Source organism: Entelurus aequoreus, linkage group LG16, assembly GCF_033978785.1.
Source record: "Entelurus aequoreus isolate RoL-2023_Sb linkage group LG16, RoL_Eaeq_v1.1, whole genome shotgun sequence".
Taxonomy (NCBI): domain Eukaryota; kingdom Metazoa; phylum Chordata; class Actinopteri; order Syngnathiformes; family Syngnathidae; genus Entelurus; species Entelurus aequoreus.
Window position 1 is genome coordinate 36,385,005 of NC_084746.1, and position 25,283 is coordinate 36,410,287.

The 25,283-nt window shown below is 40.1% G+C and overlaps 1 protein-coding gene across 1 annotated transcript; it reads right to left on the reverse strand.

The window, feature by feature from the left end:
- Positions 1 to 531: 531 nt before the first annotated feature.
- LOC133631209 (fibronectin type III domain-containing protein 7-like) lies at positions 532 to 13,571 on the reverse strand. The gene is made up of 10 exons (XM_062023369.1): positions 13,459 to 13,571; positions 12,964 to 13,227; positions 12,635 to 12,898; positions 11,223 to 11,492; positions 10,893 to 11,153; positions 9,217 to 9,477; positions 5,422 to 5,712; positions 3,445 to 3,681; positions 3,312 to 3,353; positions 532 to 2,171 (listed from the first exon to the last, which is right to left on the reverse strand). The coding sequence occupies exons 2-10, from the start codon at positions 13,184 to 13,186 to the stop codon at positions 1,909 to 1,911; spliced, it is 2,112 nt and encodes a 703-aa protein (XP_061879353.1). The 5' UTR covers positions 13,187 to 13,227; positions 13,459 to 13,571; the 3' UTR covers positions 532 to 1,908.
- Positions 13,572 to 25,283: the final 11,712 nt, after the last annotated feature.

Below are 25,283 nucleotides of genomic sequence, written 5' to 3' on the forward strand. Positions count from 1 at the left end.
TTGATTCTCAATGTATCAGTCAGTTTTAAGTTTTATCAGATGTAAAAACATATTTTTGTTAAAAGGTATAAGATGTTATATGTATTGAAAGACAAAGCTTTGTGTATTAGTATCAACATTTTAGCCTTTTGGGTCTTTTTGCTACTTTCATGTTTTTTTGCTTATTTAATTGGGAGAAAAAGGAGCCACAGGTCACAAATGGCCTCTTGGCAGCATTTGCATATTTTATGTTTTTGCCATTTAAAAAATCATAGGTTATTATGACAAAAAGGCACGAAAACATATATTTATAAAAAACATATGGTTTGGTTGTATTGTTGAAAATGTTAAACATAGTGAAAAAAAATATTACCTAAGGGTAAAAAGTATCAATTTTAAAAGGGTTGATCTGTGTGACTTTTGATTTTGATATTTCTGGTGTTGTCATCCTCTTCTGGACAGAACGGTGACACGGCACTGCGGCTTGATAAAAAGAGAGACGTCAGAGACGCTTTACTGAACTAAAAGTTGTTTTATTACAAGCGAGCGTCATTATACAGGACTGCAGTTCCTGGAGTAGGTCAGGTCAAAAAAATGAGGCACTTCTAACTTGGAGAAGTCAAACCATCAGCTTTTATATTCCTACCTCCTGTGTGTGTGGGTGCTGAGTCAGGAGAGTGCATCCTGACCACAAAGGAAAAGTTTGTGTGTAAGTGACTGAAAATAAAACAGATGCAGGTTGTATCTTGGATGCTGGCATTAAGCTAAACATGCAGTCTCTTCTCGCGGATAGGGCCATCACCTTTGCATTCCCAGGTCCGATTTTATTGCCTTTTCTTCCGCGATAACTAATCCAATCCACACACAAATGTCAGTACTAAAGGGCCCTATGATATAATGTGCCCAAAATGAAATACCTACTATTTAAACTGGTGGTTTGCTTTCTCCAAGATGAATATAAACATTCACCATATGCAAAACATAATATGACTTAATTAATTGACTGCACTTTTTAACCAATAATCAATTAAGTGCTGTGTTTCAATACTTTTGTCCAAATAGTGCACAATTTTTAGTCAAAAAAGAACCTTCTGTGTTGTAGCGGATCTGAAGAAGGGCGTCGTCATGTTTCAAACCAAGGGTGCTCACAGTTTTTCTGCAGGCGAGCTACTTTTCAATTGACCAAGTGGAGGGGATCTATCTCATTCATATATATACAGTAATTGATATTTATTTATGAAAGAGACGTTTTTGTTAACAAGTTAAAGGTATTTAATGATAATACAACCCTGTTTAACACATAAAGATTAATTTATTTCATGAAGACAATAATATAAGTTGGTGTATGACCTGATTCTGATGACCTGCATTGATTGGAATCAGACAGTAGTGATGATAACGTCCACATTTTCAAATGGAGGAGAAAAAATGTCCTCCTTTCTGTCCAATACCACATGAAAGTGGTTGCTTTTTGCCATCTTATTTGTCAAGCTTCCATACTCCTTTTTATACACTTTACAAGAAATACATTGGCAGCAAACTCTGTAGCTTGCTAGCTTGTGTGCACTAGCTTTCTTTTATTGTGTAGACAGGAACTGTACGGTCGGTTTTTAGAGTTTTGACGGCAGCTACGGTGTGAGAGTGTTGAAATAAAAAGTGTTTCTCGCCTTCCTGTCGGTCATATTTTATTAATAATGATCTGGGAGCAGCCAGTGTCATCTCACAAGACCCTTGGGTGCCGTGAATGTCAATCAAGTGACGAAAGTGACGTCTTGGTGAAGATTGATGATCGCTAATTTTAGGTCTATTTTTTTAATGCCTGGCTGGCGATGGACTGACACACCCTCCACCATTGACTGGTAGCTCGCGATTGACGTAATGGGCACCCCTGCTTCAAAGTCACGTTATAATCAAGACAAGTCAGTGGGTCTAGCGTGTTTGCAAACACGCAGGTTCTGACTCGGGTCCCATGTTGGTATTGTTCTTGGCCGACACCGTGAGGCAGTAAGTGGAGTTGGGGCTCAGATTTGTGAGGATGATGTGTTCTCCGACCACTGTTAGTTCCTCAGAACCGCCCTGCTGCTGCTTGATCATCAGTTTGTAATCAGTGGCAGCGTCTGAACGAGACCACTTTGTGTCGACGACACCTGGCTTGGGCAAGGTGACGTGTATCCTCGGTGCTGTGAGGCCTTCTGGGAGGGCAAAGAGAAACTCATTTTACAGAAGGACTTCATCTGAAAGTGCTGCTTTGCACTAGTGGCTATTTTATATAATTGTTTTTCTTTTATATTCAATCAAATCAGCTACAAAATGTCATTCTTATATAATTTTGGGTGGAAAACTTGAAAATGTGTATTCATCAAATACTGTATCATAGTCACCATAGTGTCCATAAGTCATCTGTCTATTAATAAATTAATTAAAATAAATAAATAAATAATAAATAAACATAATATTTATACAGTGCTTTCCCTGGTACTCAAATAAGCTGTTCATTTTAATAATCACCATTTTCAAAATTAAAAAAAGGAGGAAAATATATAATATAATTATTATTATAAAGAAATTATCCAACATAGCTTACATTTAATAGCTAAATACATATAATATATGCTTTAAAAGAAAGTGCCGAGCACTTGAATTGATTTTTTTCTGGTAAGAAAATGAACAGCTAAATATTTTTTTCTAATTTTATTAATACATATTATTTTGAAAATGTTACAATAAATGCATACATTTTTTTTTTAAATAATATTTTTTATTAAAAAAGAAGAATATATAATATGTAACTGCTATTATAAAGGAATTACTCAAAATATTTCACATTTATTAGCTGAATACATATAATATATACATTTTTAAAATACATAAATACATGCATTGTATTTATTTCTGGCAATAAAATGAACAACTAAATAAATGTATCTAATTTTATAAATACATTTGTATTTTGAAAATGTTACAATAAATACATAGAAAGCCTTTATATTCTGCACTGCCTTTTCTTTTTCCTGGTAAGAAAATACATTTATAAATGCATTACTATAGAATTGAGGCTATTTGACAGTATTGTAATGTTTAATTATAAATAATATAATTCATTATAATTACTGAGTCATGTTTAAAAAATAAATACAATCATCTATTGCATTCATTAATAATTCAAATATTTTTCAGTTAAATGTATCACATTGCATTGCTTTTTTAGTTTTTTTCTGGTAAGGCTGAATTAAATTGCCCAATGAATCGGTTAATGACTGAACATATTTCCTATATTCTTATTTAATGTAGAGTAGTTAAAAATGCCATCTTTATCAGCATACAGTACTCACCACTGTTAGTGAGGTCTCTTTTCCTGCGCCCAAGTAAATTCACTGGAGAAGAAAAAAATAACTTGGTCAGAATCTGAAAATGCTTAACAAGTCCGGCGTGTGTCTCCTATTCCACGCCAGCATCGGCTCCTACCCGCTGTGACGCTCGCTCCTTCGCTTTCTCCGGCTGCATTGCTGGCTGTGACCAGCAGGTCTGCAGAAGGGATGCCGGGGGGCAGCGAGCAGGACAATCCTGGGGTGGTGCACAGCTGGGAAGTGAGCGAAACGGTTGGCATGTACACAGAGTACATGGTGGCAAACACTGCCGGGTCCCAGGAAACTACAGTGATGGAGTCGCTACTGTACATCACGTTCAACGGTGGACACGGGACTGGAGAAAAAAAACAGAAACTGAGCGTTGTTATCTTTGGAAAGGCATATTTCTCTAAGTGTATACTGTAGATCAGTGGTTCTCAAACCAAGTACCACCCCAGAAAACACTTGGCTCTCCAAGTACCACCATAATGACCACCATTGAAATACAGTAGCGTAGTAGGCCTAAGTATTCATCAAAAACAAGGCAGATATTTTATTTACCAAGTATATTTAATATTTGTGGCCACTGTAACATTACACACAGTTTAAACAGTAACACTGGGTTTGACTATAGAAAAAAGTTTAATAATCAATCAATCAATCAATCAATGTTTATTTATATAGCCCTAAATCACAAGTGTCTCAAAGGGCTGTGAATCCAAATGTTTGGCGTTACTACTAGATGGAGCTCGCGTACCACTAGTGCAGGGGTCGGGAACCTAGAATGTTGAAAGAGCCATATTGGACCGAAATACAAAAATAAATCTGTCTGGAGCCGCATATAATTAAAAGCCTTATATAAGTGTTATAATGAATACAACACATGATGTAAGTGTCTGTATTAGTTATATTAGCCTACTATCAAAATGACTTTAAAAGTCTTATATAAGTGTTATAATGAATACAACACACAACACATGATGTAAATGTCTATATTAACTATTTTAGCCTACTATCAAAATGACTTTAAAAGTCTTATATAAGTGTTATAATGAAGACAACACATGATGTAAGTGTCTATATTAGGGTACTATCAAAATTACTTTAAAAGTCTTATATAAGTGTTGTAATGAAGGAAGACATGATGTAAGTGTCTATATTTAGATGTGGTGAAATTTTTCCTCTGCATTTGACCCATCCCCTTGGGGAGCAGTGGGCAGCAGCGGCGCCGCGCCCGGGAATCATTTTGATGATTTAACCCCCAACTCCACCCTTGATGCTGAGTGCCAAGCAGGGAGGTTATGGGTCCCATTTTTATAGTCTTTGCTATGACTCGGCTGGGATTTGAACTCCAACCTACCGATCTCAGGGCGGACACTCTAACCACTAGGCCACTGAGCGGTTGTGTGACAATCATTGGTACTTTAATCTTTAATCTTAAATTTTAGCTTACTGTCAAAATGACTTTAAAAGCCTTATATAAGTGTTATAATGAATACAACACATGATGTAAGTGTCTAAGAGCCTACTATCAAAATTAATTTAAAAGTCGTACATAAGTGTGAAAATGAATACAACACATGATGTAAGTGTCTATATTAGCTATATTAGCCTACTATCAAAACTACTTTAAAAGTAATAAAGTGTTATAACGAAGACAACACATGATGTAAGTGTCTATATTAGCTATATTAGCCTAATATCAATATGACTTTAAAAGCCTTATATACCTGTTATAATGAAGACAACACATGATGTAAGTGTCTATATTAGTTATATTAGCCTACTATCAAAATGACTTTAAAAGTCTTATATAAGTGTTATAATGAAGACAACACATGATGTAAGTGTCTATATTAGTTACACATACACACCGGCCCCCAGACACGTTTTTCTCTCTCAATGTGTCTCCCGAGTCAAAATAATTGCCCAGGCATGTTCTATTGTATTGTTTTTATACAATATTTACTATCTAAAAGCTTATTTTTATTTTTAATAGGCATGTTACGTGCCACATCCTTGAATTCATCCGTATTTGTCCCTTGATGGAAAAAAGTTTGGATCTGATTGTGTACCTAACGTGCGTGAAATCTACCTGTTGTTCCGTTAAGAGGCCCGGATCGGTCACTGCTTCCGGCTGCGTTTCTGCTCTCCACGGTAGCCGAGTACCACGACCCGCAAGGAAGCGGGATCTCAAATGAAGTCCTGTTTGTCCAATAGGACGACACCTCAAACTGGGCCTGGTCGTCTCCCAGCAGGTTCCCTTCTAAAGCCAGCATGTACTCCGTGTCGGCACAGCTTATGTCCGTCCAATTGAACCTCAGTAACTGGACGTCCGCATACATGGTCACATGCTGCACCTCCACAACATCTGGAGGACAAGGGGCTGAAAAGGAGGGAGACTTCATATTAGGGCTGTCAAAAATAACAAGTTAACTCATGTGATTAATCACAAAAAAGCCTATCGCATTCATCATGTACAGTACAGGCCAAAAGTTTGGACACACCTTCTCCTTCAATGCGTTTTCTTTATTTTCATGACTATTTACATTGTAGATTGTCACATCAAAACTATGAATGAACACATGTGAAGTTATGGACTTAACAAAAAAAGGTGAAATAATAATAGTCCTAGTTTCTTCAAAATAGCCACCCTTTGCTTTGATTACTGCTTTGCACACTCTTGGCATTCTCTCGATGAGCTTCAAGCACACCTGTGAAGTGAAACCCATTTCTTGAAACTCATCGAGAGAATGCCAAGAGTGTGCAAAGCAGTAATCAGAGCAAAGGGTGGCTATTTTGAAGAAACTAGAATATAAAACATGTTTTCAGTTATTTCACTTAAATACATAACTCCACATGTGTTCATTCATAGTTTTGATGTGACAATCTACAATGTAAATAGTCATGAAAATAAAGAAAACGTGTTGAATGAGGAGAAGGTGTGTCCAAACTTTTGGCCTGTACTGTATACACACTAGAGATGCGCGGTTAGCGGGTACACCCGCAGGTAAACCGCGGGTCGGGCGGTTTTATGACGAAAAAAAAAAAGATTTCAAATAGATTCGGGCGGGTGGCGGTTGAACCAATTCAGAAAAAAAAATACATAGTTAAATGTTGTTACCCATGTAAATGATCGAGGGCGAGTTCTTTGTTTCTTTAGGTGGGTTTATTGTAGGCAGTTTTCATGAACGTCTACCCAGTGCGGCAACATCACACAACAACAACAGTCACGTTTTTGTCCTACCGTAAGCAGGTTGTCTGCCGTAAACAGCAATGCTGTGACAGTCTCAAACAGGGCAACACTGCCTGCCGGGGTCGTGGTTAAGGGCGTGGTTAAGAGGGGAATATATTTAAGCTAGAATTCACCAACTCAAGTATTTCCTATATATATATATATATAAATTAATTTTTTAATTTTATTATACATATAAATAAAAGGAAATACTTGAATTTCAGTGTTCTGAAGGCTTTCCAGTAGATGGCAGTATTGTCCTGTTTAAGAGTGTCACAACATTGCAGTTTACGGCAGACGAACTGCTTTACGGTAGACGAAAACGTGACTGCTGTTGTTGTGTGTTGTTACCGCGCTGGGAGGACGTTGATGAAACTGCCTAACAATAAACCCACATAAGAAACCAAGAACTCGCCCTCGATCTATCTACAGCGGACGTGAAAACAGACTGTCGCCGCTGTCCCCACTCAGGTCCGCATTGAGCTGGAGGGGGCGTGGCCTCCAGCTCCGGCTGAATACCGGGAGTCTCCCGGTAAAACCGGGAGGGTTGGCAAGTATGCTCTAATGCGTGGCCAAGAGATATTATTGCGTGGCACGCATTGAATGTCTCTGCTGCATTGGATCAGTCTCATTTCTTTAACAGGAATGCCTTGTATCGTCTAGATGTATAACAACGGGTGGGTGGCGGGCGGTTGTGGTTTTCATAAAATGTTAGTTCGGGTGGATTGCGGGTGGATGACGACTTTTATGATGCGGTTGCGGATGAAATAATTGCCTATCCGCGCATCTCTAGTACACACAGATTAATCACGCAATTGATCTTTTTGACCTTAACCGCGGAAGGTCGTTATACGGTCAAAGATCAGGTCAATGCCTAATAGGTCAAAGATGCAAAGGTGAGGTGTGCCCCCATTCCGTTTCAAAAGACACCCTGACTGGACTTTGGATAAAACCATTATTAATTGCTGTTCAACCTCCATCACTCAGGCTTTTGATGTCATCCAGGCTTGCTTATTTGATCTTAAATTGGTTTTAAATACAGATAAAAGCAAGGTAATGGTTTTCTCTCATTCAAGGGTGCTACTGGAAAATATTCCAAATATTGTAACATCAAATGGAAACCCTATAGAGCAGGTCTTAAATTACAAGTACTTGGGTTTTACTCTTGATCAGGAGCTTTCATCTAAAGCCCATATTAACAACTTGGTCTCTTAGCTTAGGGTAAAGCTTGGTTTCTTTTTTAGAAATAAAAACTGCTTCTCTCATAAAGTCAGAAAGAAATTGGTGACAGCGACTATCTTGCCCGTAATTGATTATGGAGACGTGCTTTATTTTAGTGCTTCATCTAAATGCGTCCAGTCCTTGGACACTGTTTTTCACTCAGCACTAAGATTTGTTACTGGCTGTCGTAGTCTCACCCACCACTGTCAACTGTATATGAAAGCAGACTTATCTTCATTGAGTGCACGCAGATACACACATTGGCTGACTGTCATTTGTAAGGCTCTTTTAGGTTTAATGCCTCCATACTTGTGTACTTTGTTACCAAGAAAAAACAGCTCTTATGCATTACGCTCTAACAATTTGTATGTTTTAACTGTTCCCCATGTACGGACTGAATTTGGCAAAATAGCTTTTGGCATTGCTGCCCCTCTGGCAGGGAATGCATTGCAGATGAAACTGAAACTCACTTCCATTTGGAGCCTTCCGTTCTGTCCCGAGGGACAGACAGCGAGAGATGTTTGCACAGTGCCTGTGTTTTTAAAAGGTTTAAATCTTTATTGTTTTACAGTTCTCTTTTATGTATTTTAAAAATGTATGTCTTAACGTATTACTTTTTGAAACTGCTCTGTGACATGTGCTGTTGACCTCTTGGCCAGGTCACCCTTGTGAAAGAGATATTGGGTTTCTTATCTGGTTAAATAAAGGTTCTATAAACTTATTTAAAAAAAATAAAAAATTATTATTATTACTTAAAGTAGCCATATGTAATCATTTCATGTCAAGTCATCATTAAATGTCCCTGATATGTCAAAAATCATGAATAAACAATGTTATTTTCCAATACCTTCATAACTGATAACAGTAGTTCAGCCTGTTGGCCTTGGCTCGCCATCAAAGTAGGCCTATGCCATATATAATATATTATTATATATCATTATTTGGATGGTGGTCCGTGCGGTCAAACTACATTTTTAGCAGGTTAATGCCAACATCTGTCTCGACTACAATATTTCTGCGTAACTTTACAAATACATTTGGCTAATGGACATCAGTAAAATTTGGCATAATTACTTAGTAAACCATCTTGCAAGAAGCATAAACAAAAGAAACCTACAGCGTAGAACTCGTCGATTGCCGTTTGAAGTTCCTTGGCGTAGGATTGGGATTCTGGCAACCTCAGTCATGAAGAGTGGGAGGGGACTACAGAATTTTGACCGTGATTGCAGTACCATTTCTGGCCACATTACCACAAAAACTAAAAATTGTGTCCAATTATTTGGGTCTTTTTTGGGTTAATTTTAATTATGTGATCGAGTAATAACTTGTGATTAATCCAAATTCAAATGTGTTGATTAATATGATTAACACAATCAATTGTTTGACTTCATATATTATCAACTTTCACTAGAAAACATAAGAAATGTGGGTTACTTGCTCCCGTCTCCACGGGGTCGCTGAAGGAGCTGTTGCACATGCCGTCTGAAGCCTGGACAGAGAAGTTATAGAGGACCCCGCAATCCAGATTCTGGATTGTACATGTGGGGTACGTGCTCTGGCAGTGGAGCATTTGTCCGCTCCACGCCTCAGCACAGGCATGGTAGTCCACAGCATTGTCACTGGGGGTCCAGGAGAGCACTGCAGACTGATTACTGCAGTGGAAGGTCACTGAGACATCATCTGGCTGACAGGGACCTGCACACATAAATAGTACTCAATTTACCTTTGAAATGTACCACATTAGCGTGATGCATTTGCTACAGAAACATGAATTAATTTATAAACTACCGCATTTTCTACGACTTAACTTTCGCCTGTCCCACTAAACACACCAATAAGCTTTGTTATAGTACATTAATGCACATTTCAAATGTAAATGTGCCAGATTGTAGCCAAAGGCTAATTTCCATCTGCTGGGTCATTGTATATTATTGTATATATGTTCTTAACCTTTTTGACCTCAGGACACAACCTTTCCACTACAGAGGGAGCTCGGGGACCACTCCAATATTAACACGGAATTAGTAATATTACTCGTGATTTTGAACATAATCAATAATTATATCCAACCCACTTACAGTTTACTACCTTGTCAAATGATATAAAAGCATGTGTTAATCACAAAGGTTGTACAAATAAACCTTAGGCTTAGGTCAGGCTGATTTGAAAAATAAGTACTAACCAAATAAACAATACATTTACATACAATATGCATTATGTTGTGCTAAAATAAATGAACTAAATTAATTATAAATATGTTTCTTAACTAAACTAAACTGTCAATTGCAAATGAAAATACAGCTTCACCACTTTAGTCATAATTTTTGCGCTTAAGAAATTCCTCTACGACATTAGCGCCAGACTTCTTCTGTTTGTTTTATAGTGTCATTACTGCCACAGGTGGTGGAAAAGTGTATTACAACTGACTACCGCTGCTGAAAAACACAGCCTGGTGTGGTGGGTAGAGCAGCCGTGCCAGAAACTTGAGGGTTGCAGGTTCGCTCCCTGCCTCTTGCCATCCAAATCACTGCCGTTGTGTCCCTGGGCAGGACACTTCACCCTTGCCCCCAGTGCCGCTCACACTGGTGAATGAATGATGGGTGGCGGTCAGAGGGGCCGTAGGCGCAAACTTGCAGCCACGCTTCCGTCATTCTACCCCAGGGCAGCTGTGGCTATAAATGTAGCTTACCACTACCAGGTGTGATAGAATGATGGGTTCTCACTTCTCTGTGAAGCTCTTTAAGTGTCTAGAAAAGCGCTATATAAGTCTGATCCATTATTATTATTACATATTACATTCTAGGGGGCGCTCGCAGCCCAATAATGGGCCCCGGCCCTATGGTTAAGAAACACTGGTATATAGTATATGCCATCAAACATGCTGTTTTTTTCCTGTTTTTTTCTGCCACACATAGAAAGCCGGTCTGTGAAGATAATAACATGTGAGGCCGCGTACAATTCGCGGGATTTGGCTGAATTTGCCAGAATTGGCGTCATCGCAAATTCCTGGAGGGACTGTGTTATGTGAGTTTTTGCAAGTTTTCCTGCCAAGTAGTGGTTGTGCTCTACCATTTTTTTGCTTTTTCAGCATGTAGACAATAGACACATACCTGTGTTGAGTGTTACGTTGTAGCTGGCTGCACTCGAGCAGTTCTCATGGCAGGCTGTCACATACACTTGGTACTGCTCATCGCAGTGGAGTCCCGTCAAGCTGCAGTTGGTGGACGAGGCGTTGCAGGCGTGCATGTGTCCATCTGCTGCCGTTGCAACAACGTGATAGGTTGCAGCGACCGGTGAGGGGCTCCATGACACCAGTGCATTGTGGTCCTCGCAGTAGGCGGTGACGTTCACCTCACTAGGTGGACACGGTTCTGAGGAGAACATAGTTGGGTTGGAACTTTGGAACTTTTGAAATCATTGAACACATGCATAGTTGTTACCCATGCTAATCTTGTAGGGCGGACTTCTCAAACTGCTGCACTGGTCTGAGGAAGCGGCGACGATGACGGTGTAGCGGAAGTCACATCGCGCCCCGTAAAGGGTGCAGCTGGTCCCTGTGCCATTGCAGGACAAGTACGTGTGGTCTCTGGCTTCGGCTGTGGCGGTGTACACGGTGTTACCCTCGCTGCCTTCCGCCAGCTCCCACATGACCAGGATGGATGAGTTGTGGCACTGAGGGATGGCTGTGATGCCAGAGAGGGAGCAGGGGGCTGGGAAAGGAACATGTTGATTTTAGACCAGATCGGGAGGGTCTCAACATGTGTCACATGCATAATCAAGAGCTACAATCTAGGGCATCCATCCATCCATTCTTCCGCTTATCCGAGGTCGGTACGCGGGGGCAACAGCCTAAGCAGGGAAGCCCAGACTTCCCTCTCCCCAGGCACTTTGTCCAGCTCCTCCCCGGGGGATCCCGAGGTGTTCCAAGGCCAGCCGGGAGACATAGTCTTCCCATCGGTCCTGGGTCTTCTCCGTGGCCTTCTTCCGGTCGGCCGTGCCATAAACACCTCCCTAGGGAGGTGTTCGGGTGGTATCCTGACCAGATGCCCGATCCACCTCATCTGGCTCCTCTCCATGTGGAGAAGCAGCGGCTTTACTTTGAGCTCCCCCCGGATGACATAGCTTCTCACCCTATCTCTAAGGGAGAGCCCCGCCGCCCTGCGGAGGAAGCTCATTTTGGCCGCTTGTACCCGTGATCTTGTCCTTTTGGTCATAACCCAAAGCTCATGACCATTGGTGAGGATGGAAACGTAGATCGACCGGTAAATTGAGAGCTTTGCCTTCCGGCTCAGCTCTTTCTTCACCACAACGGATTGATACAGTGTCCGCATTACTAAAGACGCCGCACAAAATCGATTTTACGATCCACTCTTCCCTCACTCGTGAACAAGACTCCGAGGTACTTGAACTCCTCCACATGGGGCAAGATCTCCTCCCCAACCCGGAGATGGCACTCCACCCTTTACGGGCGAGAACCATGGACTTGGACTTGGAGTTGCTGATTCTCATCCCAGTTAGTGACTCTCAAACTGTGAAAGTGTCACACGGGCTCTATCTAGTGGTACACCAAAGAATCACTCACAATTTTCCTATAACGCAGCATTACTGTTCAAACTGTGTAGTGTTGCAGTGGCCAAAAATATTAAATAAACTTGTTAAATAAAACCTTGTTTTTAATGAATACTTGGGCCTACTACGCTAATGTATTCTAATGTTGGTCATCATGGTGGTAGTAGGCGAGCCAGGTTTTCTCAATCCAAGTTTGAGAACCACTGATCTAGGGTGTGAATACCTAAACATTTTTTTTCCTGATGTTGAATTTCTCTCAAATCCTAAATATAGAATCATTTACCAGTCTGCAGGTCAATGGCGGTGCTAGGCTGACTCCCACACTGGCTGTTCTTTGCAGTCACACTAAAGTTGTACAGAATGCCACACGCCAGGTCCTCCACCTCACAGGTGGTGTTGGTGTAGGTGGTACAGTTGGCCACGCTGTTGTCCTCCCCGACTGCCGACACAGTGTAGCAGTCAGCATACAGGGCCGTGTTCCATGAGATCCATGCTGAATTCGTCACACAGTCCAGGCTTCCTCTGATGCCCTGAGGCTGGCATGGAGCTGGAGAAAAGACCAACAGAGGTTTAGTAAGATGACCGGAGCAGCTGGATAATAAGGTTTCACACCTGACAGGACGCTCTGGGTCTGACTGGTACTGGTCTGGCAGTCCCCTTTGATGGCTGCGACTTGGACAGTGTAGTTGTTCCCACAGATCACGTTACTGGTGGAACTCTCTGTGCTGGTGGTGTTGAAGGTCTCACTGCTCCCTCCCATGTACTCATTTACCCACACCATGAAGTAGTCAACATCGCCGTCGGAGTCCCAAGAAACTGTCAAGTTGTTGGTCATGCAGCTGAGCTGAGTTGTCACATTCCGGGGTGGACATGGTGCTGCGGACACGGACATATATAAAAAACTAAATCCTCGTATGTATAAGTACATAAAATGTTACTGTATATCAATTCACAATATACTAAGATTATAATAGTTAAAAAGATAACAGAGAAAGCAGTTATTCAAAACAAAATTATTAAAAATGAAGCAATAACATAGAAGTAAATAAAATGTTACTGTATTGATTCACAGTATAAAAAAATGAATTGGTAAAATCTTATCTTTACCTGTAGAGTCTTTTTTAAGTCACTCATGATCGATTAGTTGTGCCTGGAGAAACCGGAAATGATAACTTTGCTAGCTGGAAGCTATATATGTAGCTATTTACATTAGCTACATATGTAGCTTCTAGGAAATGATAACTTTTCTAGCTGGAAGCGACATATGAAAATAGCAGCCTAAGCAGGGAAGCCCAGACTTCCCTCTCCCCAGCCACTTTGTCCAGCTCCTCCCCGGGGGATCCCGAGGTGTTCCAAGGCCAGCCGGGAGACATTGCTAGCTGGAAGCGACATATGTAGCTAATGAAAATAGCTACATATGTAAATAGCTATTTTCATTAGCTACATATGTCGCTTCCAGCTAGCAAAGTTATCATTTCCTAGACACTACATATGAAAATAGCTATTTTCAATAGCTACATATGTACTGTATTTTTCGGACTATAAGTCGCAGTTTTTTTCATAGTATGGCCGGGCCTGCGACTTATACTCAGGACCGACTTATGTGTGAAATTATTAACACATTACCGTAAAATATCAAATAATATTATTTATCTCATTCACGTAAGAGACTAGACGTATAAGATTTCATGGGATTTAGCGATTAGGAAAGACAGATTGTTTGGTAAACGTATAGCATGTTCTATATGTTATAGTTATTTGAATGACTCTTAACATAATATGTTACGTTAACATACCAGGCATGTTCTCAGTTGGTTATTTATGCCTCATGTAACGTACACTTATTCAGCCTGTTGATCACTATTCTTTATTTGTTTTAAATTGCCTTTCAAATGTCTATTCTTGGTGTTGGCTTTTATCAAATACATTTCCCCCAAAAATGCAACTTATACTCCAGTGCGACTTATATATGTTTTTTTCCTTCTTTATTATGCATTTTCGGCAGGTGCGACTTATACTCCGGTGCGACTTATACTCCGAAAAATACGGTAGCTATTTTCATTAGCTACATATGAATATAGCTATTTTCATTAGCTACATATGTAGTTTCTAGGAAATAATAACTTTGCGAGCTGGAAGCGACATATGTAGCTAATGAACATAGCTACATATGTAGCTATGTTCATTAGCTACATATGAAAATAGCTATTTTCATTAGCTACATATGTCGCTTCCAGCTAGCAAATAGCTATTTTCACATGTAGCTTCCAGCTAGCAATGTTATCATTTCCTAGAAGCTACATATGTAGCTAATGAAAATAGCTACATTATAGCTATTTTCATTAGCTACATATGTAGCTTCCAGCTAGCAAAGTTATCATTTCTGCTTTTTCCAGGCACAACTAATCGATCATGAGTGACTTAAAGACTCAACAGGTAAACATCAGATCAACGTAAATGTGCATATTTAGATTAAGATTTTACCCATTTAATGTTGTTGTACTGTAAATCAATACAGTAACATTTTAGAGTCTAGTACCATGAGGGTGTATCTTGAGTGTGTATTGAGAATATTCAGACTGACTTTCGGTAGGTTTCGAAACATTATGTCGATTCTATACGGATTTAGCAGCTAGTTTAACTGCGCACTTCCGAGTTAGCGCAGTTAGAGTAATGTGCGTATTGTGATAGCGCGAGAGAGAATGATATTTTATAGTATTTGCTGGATTTCAGTGTATGTTTTGTCTGTAACATACACTATGAAATCTAACAGATAGTTTTGGATATATGTAAAATGATTCAAATATGTAATGCAATGCTCATTTGTAAATTTGGGACGACCCACTTTAAATCCACTCGTGTGGCATTTCTGATACTTATTCAAAAATATATGGGATAGGCGCCAGCCTACTGCGACCTCTACCAAAATATTCATATTAAAATATAAACAAAACAACTAGACCAGGGTTGTCAAACTCATTTTAGCTCAGGGGCCGCATTGAGGAAAATCTGTGCTCACGCGGGCCGGACTATTAAAATCATGGCATTAAAACAAAAAATAAAGACAACTTGAGATTGTATTCTTTGTCTTACTTTGACCAAAAATAGAACAAACACATTCTGAAAATATTACAATAAAAAAAATAGACAAAAATACCGGCAGCGGTAAAGTGAATGAATGTTTATAACTGAATACATTTACATATGCATAAAAATGTGTTTTCTTTTGTGTTATTTTTTTTATGAATTAAGTATTGTTTATGACAACCTTTTTCCAAAACACAATATAAAATGTAAGATATAACAGGATATTGCATACATTTATAATTTGTTTTCAAAACAGTTACAAAAAAGTGGGACCCTCAAAATTTACTGTGGGACCCCATTTTTATGACTTGATGGGGTCCCTGGGACCCCATTTTGAAAATTCCTAGCGCCAACACTGATGGAGTATTGGTGTGTGCAAAACAGCAGCAGGCCTGCGGGCCGGTTGTAATACTAATCAAATTTCATCCCGGGGGCCATAGATCATTCATTCGCAGGCTGGATCTGGCCCACGGGCCTTGACTTTGACACATAGGCTCTACAGCAGGGGTCACCAACCTTTTTGAAACCAAGGGCTACTTCTTGGGTACAGATTAATGCGAAGGGCTACCAGTTAGATACACACTTAAATAAATTGCCAGAAGTAGCCAATTTGCTCAATTTACCTTTAACTCTGTTATTATTAATAATTAATGATATTTATCTTTGTGGAAACACTGATCATCTTAATGATTTCTCACAATAAATATATATAGAAACAGATAAATATCAATATGCAACACTTTATTTATATATTTTCTCTAAGTGCACATTTTTCAAATTGAACATTTTCAAATGATCACTTCTAAGACAGTCTTGTGAAATCACAATATCCCATTTTAACTAGCTAGCCACTAACATTTTTTAACAAATCATGAATTACTTTGCACCATGTTTGTACAAATAATAACTCATGTAAAATACAAAAGTAAACTCTCAAATTTTTAAATCATGTCACACTTTGAACTGGACACCAAATCTGTTATCTGTTTCTTTGTCAGTTAGTGGGAAGCCTGGCATTGCATGCTGTTAACTAGTGTGTTGTACTCTGGTGTGTAACTTGACACTGCAACTCTGAGTGAGTCTTGCAGATGTGCATCAGTGAGGCGTGTTCTGTGTTTGTTCTTGATGAAGTTCATGTCAGAAAAGGCTGATTCACAAAGATACGATTTTTCCTCATTGTTTGCGGAACCTTCTTGATCTTTTGGACATATTTTCACAGCAATCTGGCCTTAAGCTTAATTATGATGAACGTAAAATGTTAAGGATCGGAAATCTAAAGGGAACGTCCTTTCGAATGAAATGCAAAGTGCCTGTTTTGTGGACAGATGGACCAGTTAACATACTTGGTGTTATTGTCCCAGAAAATCTGGAAGATCTAGGCTCAGTAAATTATGATAATCGACTAAGAAAGCTGGACAAAATTATGCAATTATGGAAAGGGAAATCCCTAACCTTGTATGGTAAAATGTCTATTGCCAACTCGTTAATTATTCCTCAATTTATTTATTTGTTTTTGTCATTACCAGCTCCATCACAAAACTTTTTTAAGATTTATGAGCGGAGGGTCTTTGATTTTGTCTGGAACGGCAAACCAGAAAAGATTAAAAGAAAGGTTTTGTACAAAGAGTATGAATATGGGGGCCTGAAACTTCTCAACCTTGAAGCTATGTGTCTGCCTTTAAAAGCATCAATTGTTCCAAATATGTATTTAAACATTGAGTGGTACACAAATGTCCTGTTGGACAAAAAACATGTACTGTATCAAAATAAATTGTATCCTTTTTTACAAGTGATCCCCTCCCAGAGAGTCTGCTGGGAAACATGGCGGGGTTCATAAAGGAAACAATCCACTCATAGTGGTGTTTTCAATTTTATGTGCCAGAAAAAAGAGACGATATTTTGCAGCAGTTAATATGGATGAACTCTAATATTGTAATAGATGGAAAGCCTTTCTTTTGGAAAAATATGTTTGAAATAGGAATCATTTTTGTCAATGATATTATCAATGAGAATGGTAAAATTATGAAGTATGATGAATTTAGAGCTATGTATGGTGATGCTTGCTCAAGCTTTTCATTTTATCAACTAACTGGAGTAATTGGGAAAAGATGGAAACAAATAATTAATTATGGAACTACTAAATTATTAGTTTGTAAACCTCTAATAAGAAATTCTGGTTGGCAAAAAGGAACTAAAATAAATAGAAAAATATATAATTTTTATTTAATAAAGAAATCTTTGAAGGCTGCCTCATACAACACAAATGGAAAATGGGAGGACTTTTTTGACTGCCCGTTGCCATGGGATGCCATATTCAAACTAATCTATAAAACCACTATCGATGTGCAAAATCGTTATTTTCAAATTAAAATTATTTATAACTTCTTACCCACAGGGAAAATGTTAAAATTATGGAATATGACAGAGTCAGATGATTGCCGATTTTGTTGTCAGGAGCCTGAATCCACCCTGCATTTGTTTTGGTATTGTCATATTGTGTCTTTGTTTTGAGTGGAAGTTGAAAAAATGTGTTTAAGGATTGGTGTGTTTATGAAGCTTAATGTGGTTTCTGTTATTTTAGGAGAGTTCATTGACAATCATGATTTAGTCCATTTAATTATAGTACTCGGAAAAATGTTTATTTTTAAGGCCAAAAACAGATATTCACTTAGTATTACTTTCTTTAAAACATGTATTCAGTATTTTCTAATTTTAGAAAGTTACATGGTTGAAAACGATAATGATGCCAAAAAACATTAAAAAAAAGATGAGAAGTCCTCAAAGGCTTATTTTGAAAGTATAATTATGTTTATAGATTATATGATATCTGTTGTTGTGTTCCCTAATTTGAGTGACCTGGACATAATCTGGACTGAACATAAATGCTTATTTTGAAAATGTAATTTTGTTTATAAATTATATGCAATCTGTTGTGTTCCCTAATTTTTTTCTGTGTACATGAATGAAGGTGTGTGCTGCTGAGTCCGACTTGGACATTATCTGGACTGGGCCTGGTTTAAAAAACCCTTTAAACAAATCTAATTTCATTGACAACCTGGTCTGTTGAAGATAAGGCCCTTTTTTAAAAAATAAAATAAAATAAGATAAATAAATAAAAAACATTTTCTTGGAAAAAAAAGAAAGTAAAACAATATAAAAATAATTACATAAAAAATAGTAATTAATGAAAATGTTAGTGGACCGGCAGCCTATACAATCATGTGTGCTTCAGGGACTTTGTCCCTTGCAGATGTGTTGTCTATGTTGTGGGAACCAGAATATTGGTAGCAGAAAGAAATAACCCCTTTTGTGTGAGTGGGTGTGGATGAGTGTGCATGGGGGAGGTTGTTTGGGTTGATGCACTGATTGAAAAGTGTATCTTGTGTTTTTTCTATGTAAAATTTTTTTTTAATTTTTTTTAATTTTTTTTTTTTAGAACAGGCCCGCGGGCGACTCATCTGGTCCTTACGGGCGACCTGGTGCCCGTGGGCACCGCGTTGGTGACCCCTGCTCTACAGTCTAGTAGCATGGGGGTGTATCTTGAGTGTGTATTGAGAATATTCCGACTGCAATTTGGTGGTTTTTGAAGCATTATGTTGACTTTATACGGATTTAGCTGCTTGTTTAACTGCCACAAAAGTATCTATCTTATCACGTTTGTATCGAACCAATACCCACTTTGGTATCGATACTATTGATATTTAGATTGATACGCCAAGCCCTAATAGGTATCATTTACTAGTACTGACACTGCCAGAGAAGAAGCATAATCAATATGTCCCTTTTTTCATCACTAACCTTGCATTTTAATATTTGCATGAGCCCTCACCTGAGTCAAATACCAGAACTTGACTGGGAACACTGGAGCAGTTGTCCCCCATTGCCATCACTTGTACAGAATATCGGCTACCACACATCAGGTCATCCAGCGAGCAGTAGAGGTCAGAGGTCTGGTGGCTGATGTTGCTATAGTGACTGGAGGCTGTCACTAAGTACTGCAACGCACTGTGACTGGCAGACCAGGACACGGCTGCAGTGTTGTTTGCACAGTCCATCGCCACGGAGACGTTACTGGGAACGCAAGGCACTGCAAGAGGATGGTAGAAAGCTCTGTACAGCATTTACTTCGGAAATTCTACAAACCCCAAAACCAGTGAAGTTGTCACGTTGTGTAAATTGTAAATAAAAACAGAATACAATGATTTGCAAATCCTTTTCAACATATGTTCAATTGAATAGACTGCAAAGACAAGATATTTAATGTTCGAACTGAGAAACGTTATTTTTTGCAAATAGTAGCTCATTTGCAATTGGATGCCTGCAACATGTGTAAAAAAAGCTGGCACAAGTGGCAAACGAATTTAGGGATTTCACCATCTACGGTCCGTAATATCATCAAAAGGTTCAGAGAATTTGGAGAAATTACTGCACGTAAGCGGCAATGCCCGTGACCTTCGATCCGTCAGGCGGTACTGCATCAAAAAGCGACATGTGTGTTTAAGGATATCACCACATGGGCTCAGAAACACTTCAGAAAACCACCGTCAGTAACTACAGACCATCGCTGCATCTGTAAGTGAAAGTTAAAACTCTACGATGCAAAGCCAAAGCCATTTATCAACAACACGCAGAAACGCTGCCGGCTTCGCTGGGTCCGAGCTCATCTAAGATGGACTGATGGAAAGTGGAAAAGTGTTCTGTGGTCTGACGAGTCCACATTTCAAATTGTTTTTGGAAACTGTGGACGTTGTGTCCTCCGGACCAAAGAGGAAAATAACCATCCGGACTGTTCTAGGTGCAAAGTTCAAAAGCCAGCATTTGTGATGGTATGGGGGTGTATTAGTGCCCAAGGCATGGGTAACTTACACATCTGTGAAGCTGAAAGGTATATACAGGTTTTTGAGCAACATATGTTGCCATCCAAGCAATGTCTTTTTCATGGACGCCCCTGCTTATTTCAGCAAGACAATGCTAAGCCACATTTTGCATGTGTTACAACAGCATGGATTCATAGTAAAAGAGTGCGGGTACTAGACTGGCCTGCCTATAGTCCAGACCTGTCTCCCATTGAAAATGTGTGGCACATTATGAAGCATAAAATACGACAACGGAGACCCCGGACTGTTGAACAAGAATGGGAAAGAATTTCACCTAAAAAGCTTAAAAAATGTGTCTCCTCAGTTCCCAAACGTTTACTGAGTGTTGTTAAAAGGAAAGGCCATGTAACACTGTGGTAAAAATGCCCCCGTGACAACTTTTTTGCAATGTGTTGCTGCCATTAAATTCTAAGTTAATGATTATTTGAAAAAAAAATTAAGTTTCTCAGTTCGAACATTAAATATCTTGTCTTTGCAGTTTATTCAATTGTAAATAAGTTGAAAAGGATTTGCAAATCAATGTATTCTGTTTTTATTTACAAATTACACAGCGTGCCAACTTCACTGGTTTTGGGTTTTGTATAACAAGAGAAAATAATGTTCTCCTCACCTGACTGCAGACTGTGAGGCGCCACGGAGGTAACGTTACAATGCTGGTTGGTCGCTGTGACGGACACAGAGTAGTTGTATCCGCAGGTCAGTCCGGGGACGCTACAACTACCAGAGTACGACATGCAGACTTCGGGAAGGCCGCTGTTTGACTCCATGGTGGCTGTGTAGTGCTGTGCGCCGTTGCTTGGGTGCCATGTTACCATGACGATACCAGACAGGCAATTCTGTGTGGTGTAGACCCCCACAGGTGTGCACGGCCCTTGAAACAAGAAATTAGCATCAGTGCGTGGAGCCTTTTAAAAAAAGATGAAAATGATATTAAACCTACATGTTTGTATGGAGGCCAGTGTACTGTTCATGCCCACACAGTAGTGACTGTGAGGTGTCACAGTGAAGCTGTAGTTTGCCCCACAGATAAAGTCCCGGAAGTGCATGACGGTGTCATTAGTGCTTAGCTCAACACTTCGGCCTCCCTCCTCAGTTGAGACCACGTACAATGTCGTCCCGTTACTTGTGTCCCAGCTCAAAGAGACAACAGTCGTATCACAATCAACCCATGCAAGCACATTCTGGGGTGAACATGGATCTGAAAAATATATACATAATTTCAGTTATCCTAATAATTTTTTTCATATATTATGATCTCTTTAAGTACCCATGTAGATGACAGTGCTGTTGCTAGGAAGACTGGTGCAGTTCTCATCCTTGGCCCTCACCCTGACTGTGTACTGCTCCCCACAGTGCAGGTCATCCCAGGTGCAGTGGGTGGTGTTGCTGTAACACCAGTGACTGTGTCCGTCAAGCCCAATGGCTTCTGCGGCATATGTTAGCGCGCCTTCACTTGCCCCCCACATGACGGAGGCTGTGCTCTCCTCACACTCGATGTAGGTTGTCACATCTCGAGGGGTGCACGGCGCTGCGAATAGAGAGAACTTTATTAACTTTGTTCGATTTTATATCTTCCACATGTGAGTTCGTACGAGTCTTAAAGAAGGCAGGGCTGCTTGGGACACTGTCGCAATAGCTGCCTTGCCCTTGCACAGTGACGCTGTAGTTCTGTCCACACGGTAGGACTGCAGTCAGGCCTGTCTGTGTTGAATTGTAGTTCTCCACATAGCCCAGATTTCCCGTGGCTGTGATTAAGTATTGCACCACGCCACTCGCTGGATGCCAAGAAAGTTGTACCTCCGTGCTCTGACAGCCCGCCTGAGCCAAAACAATCACAGGCTGGCAAGGATCTTGGATGAGACAATAGGTGAAAGTCCACAACATTACATACACATTTTAAACTTATTTTAAAGTAGAAAACCCAAAACCAGTGAAGTTGGCACTTTGTGTAAATGGTAAATAAAAACAGAATACAATGATTTGCAAATCCTTTTCAACTTATATTCAATTGACAAAGACAATATATTTAACGTTCGAACTGAGAAACTTATTTTTTTTTGCAAATAATCATTAACTTAGAATTTAATGGCAACATAATAAAAAAAGTTGGTACACGGGCATTTTTACCACTGTGTTATATGGCCTTTCCTTTAAACATCACTCAGTAAACGTTTGGGAACTGAGGAGACCAATTTTTTAAGCTTTTCAGGTGGAATTCTTTCCCATTCTCGCTTGATGTACAGCTTAAGTTGTTCGACAGTCCGGGTCACTGTTGTGGTATTTTAGGCTTCATTATGCGCCACACATTTTCAATGGGAGACAGGTCTGGACTACAGGCAGGCCAGTCTAGTACCCGCACTCTTTTACTATGAAGCCACGCTGCTGTAACACGTGGCTTGGCATTGTCTTGCTGAAATAAGCAGGGGCGCCCATGATAACGTTGCTTGGATGGCAACATATGTTGCTCCAAAACCTGTATGTACCTTTCAGCACGTAATACACACCCATACTTTTACTGATGCAGTACCGCCTGAGGGATCGAAGGTCCGTAATATCATTGCTTACGTGCAGTGATTTCTCCAGATTCTCTGAACCTTTTGATGATATTACGGACTGTAGATGGTGAAATCCCTAAATTCCTTGCGATAGCTCGTTGTAACACATGCAGAATGTGGCTTGGCATTGTCTTGCTGAAATAAGCAGGGGCTTCCATGAAAAATACCTTGCTTGGATGGCAACATATGTTGCTCCAAAACCTGTATGTACTTTTCAGCATTAATGGTGCCTTCACAGATGTGTAAGTTACCCATGCCTTGGGCACTAATACACCCCCATACCATCACAGATGCTGGCTTTTCAACTTTGCGCCTTTGAACAGTCGAGATGGTTATTTTCCTCTTTGGTCCGGAGGACACGACGTCCACAGTTTCCAAAAACAATTTGAAATGTGGACTCTTCAGACCACAAAACACTTTTCCACTTTGCATCAGTCCATCTTAGATGAGCTCGGGCCCAGTGAAGCCGGCGACGTTTCTGGGTGTTGTTGATAAATGGCTTTGGCTTTGCATAGTAGAGTTTTAACTTGCACTTACAGATGTAGCGACCAACTGTAGTTACTGACAATGGTTTTCTGAAGTGTTCCTGAGCTCATGTGGTGATATCCTTTACACACTGATGTCGGTTTTTGATGCAGTACCGCCTGAGGGATCAAAGGTCACGGGCATTGCCGCTTACCTGCAGTGATTTCTCCAGATTCTCTGAACCTTTTGATGATATTACGGACTGTAGATGGTGAAATCCCTAAATTCCTTGCAATAGCTCGTTGAAAAATGTTGTTCTTAAACTTTTCAACGATTTGCTCACGCATTTGTTCACAAAGTGGTGACCCTCGCTCCATTCTTGTTTGTGAATGACTGAGCATTTCATGGAAGCTGCTTTTGTACCCAATCATGGCACCCACCTGTTCCCAATTAGTGTGGGATGTTCCAAATAAGTGTTTGATGAGCATTCCTCAACTTTCTCAGTCTTTTTTGCCACTTGTGCCAGCTTTTTTGAAACATGTTGCAGGCATCAAAGTATCTTGTCTTTGCAGTCTATTAAATTGAATATAGGTTGAAAAGGATTTGCAAATAATTGTATTCTGTTTTATTTACGATTTACACAACGTGCCAACTTCACTGGTTTAGAGGTTTGTAGTAAAACAGTCTTAGTACCTGTTTCTATGACCACAGTCTCACTATCTTGGCTGTGGCATCCATGACTCTGTGCAGTCACAGTTAAGTTGTACGTCTCCCCGCAGGAGAGTCCTGTGAACTCACAGTAACCACCTGTAGAGTTACACCTATGAAGTTCTCCTAAAGCAGTGGTGGCACTTCCCATGTAAAGCTCCACATCCGACTGCTCCTCCCAATACAGTGTGGCAGTATCAGATCCACACTGCAGGTCAGCACTCACTGACTGAGGCGGGCACGGACCTGTGTAATAATGAAACAGTTATCCGTCAAACGATACAAATAAGGGTCTAAAAATACATTTTTTGAAGCAAACTTACGTGTAGTAAGATTAGAGTACATATGCGATGTGAGGGTGCACTGGTGGTTTCTAGCAGTGAGGCTGAGGTTGTAGGTTTCCCCACAACCTAAGCCTGTCAGGTTACAGGCGTTGTGTTGAGCTTCACATTGCACCTGAAGACTTCCACTGGCTGTCAGGGAAATGTTTGCTGTGCCGTAAGTAGGATTCCAGAACACCATTGCCACCCCATCATAGTTACAGTCAACGTCAACCTCTATGTTGGTGGGGAGGCATGGAGCTGAGAAAAAGAGTTTGAAGATGTTTTTATAAATGATTGTCTTATCTTGTCGTGTTCATAGTCACAGGGCCATTACGTACCTGACGTGAGCGAGACCATTGTGCTGTAAGAGCTGTTGTACTTTTGTCCCAAAGCTTTGACCTGCACGTGGTATTGTGTGCCGCACATTAGTCCTGAGACAACACAGCTGGTTTCTGGGTCTTGAGCCTCACAGGACAGTATGTAGTATGCGTCGTCAAAATAGGCAACATAACCAACAGCGAGCTCACTTTGCTCCCAGGTAACAGACGCTGTAAGTTCTTCACACTCCATACTAGCCTGAACATTGGTTGGTGGGCAGGGTTCTGAAATTACCACACACATATTCAAGCCAGTCCAAATCTCACACCTCCTTCCAACTCAAGCGTCTTACCTGTCATGAATTGGTACGTTCCAGATATTGCTGTTTTGTTGCAGGCCTCGTTGTGTGCAGTCACAGTCATGTTGTAAATCTGACTACACTGTAAATCGGTTAAGGTGCACTGAGTTTTGTTGGTGCTGCAGTTGGTCATCAAGCCCTGGTCAGTCACAGCCTGGACACAGTAGGACTCTGCGCCTCTTGCTGTGTTCCACATGACATGAGCTTCGCCCATACTGAAGTTGGCGGAGAGATTCATAGG

Bases quoted from the DNA above. Each gene is read 5' to 3' on its own strand.
- LOC133631209 (XM_062023369.1), bottom strand. From the start codon at position 13,186: ATGACCAACAACTTGACAGTTTCTTGGGACTCCGACGGCGATGTTGAC. The intron at 12,899-12,963 runs GTGTGAAACCTT...TCTTTTCTCCAG, and splicing joins GACCCAGAGCGTCCTGTCAG to CTCCATGCCAGCCTCAGGGC. The intron at 2,172-3,311 runs GTGAGTACTGTA...TTGCCCTCCCAG, and splicing joins AAGAGACCTCACTAACAGTG to AAGGCCTCACAGCACCGAGG.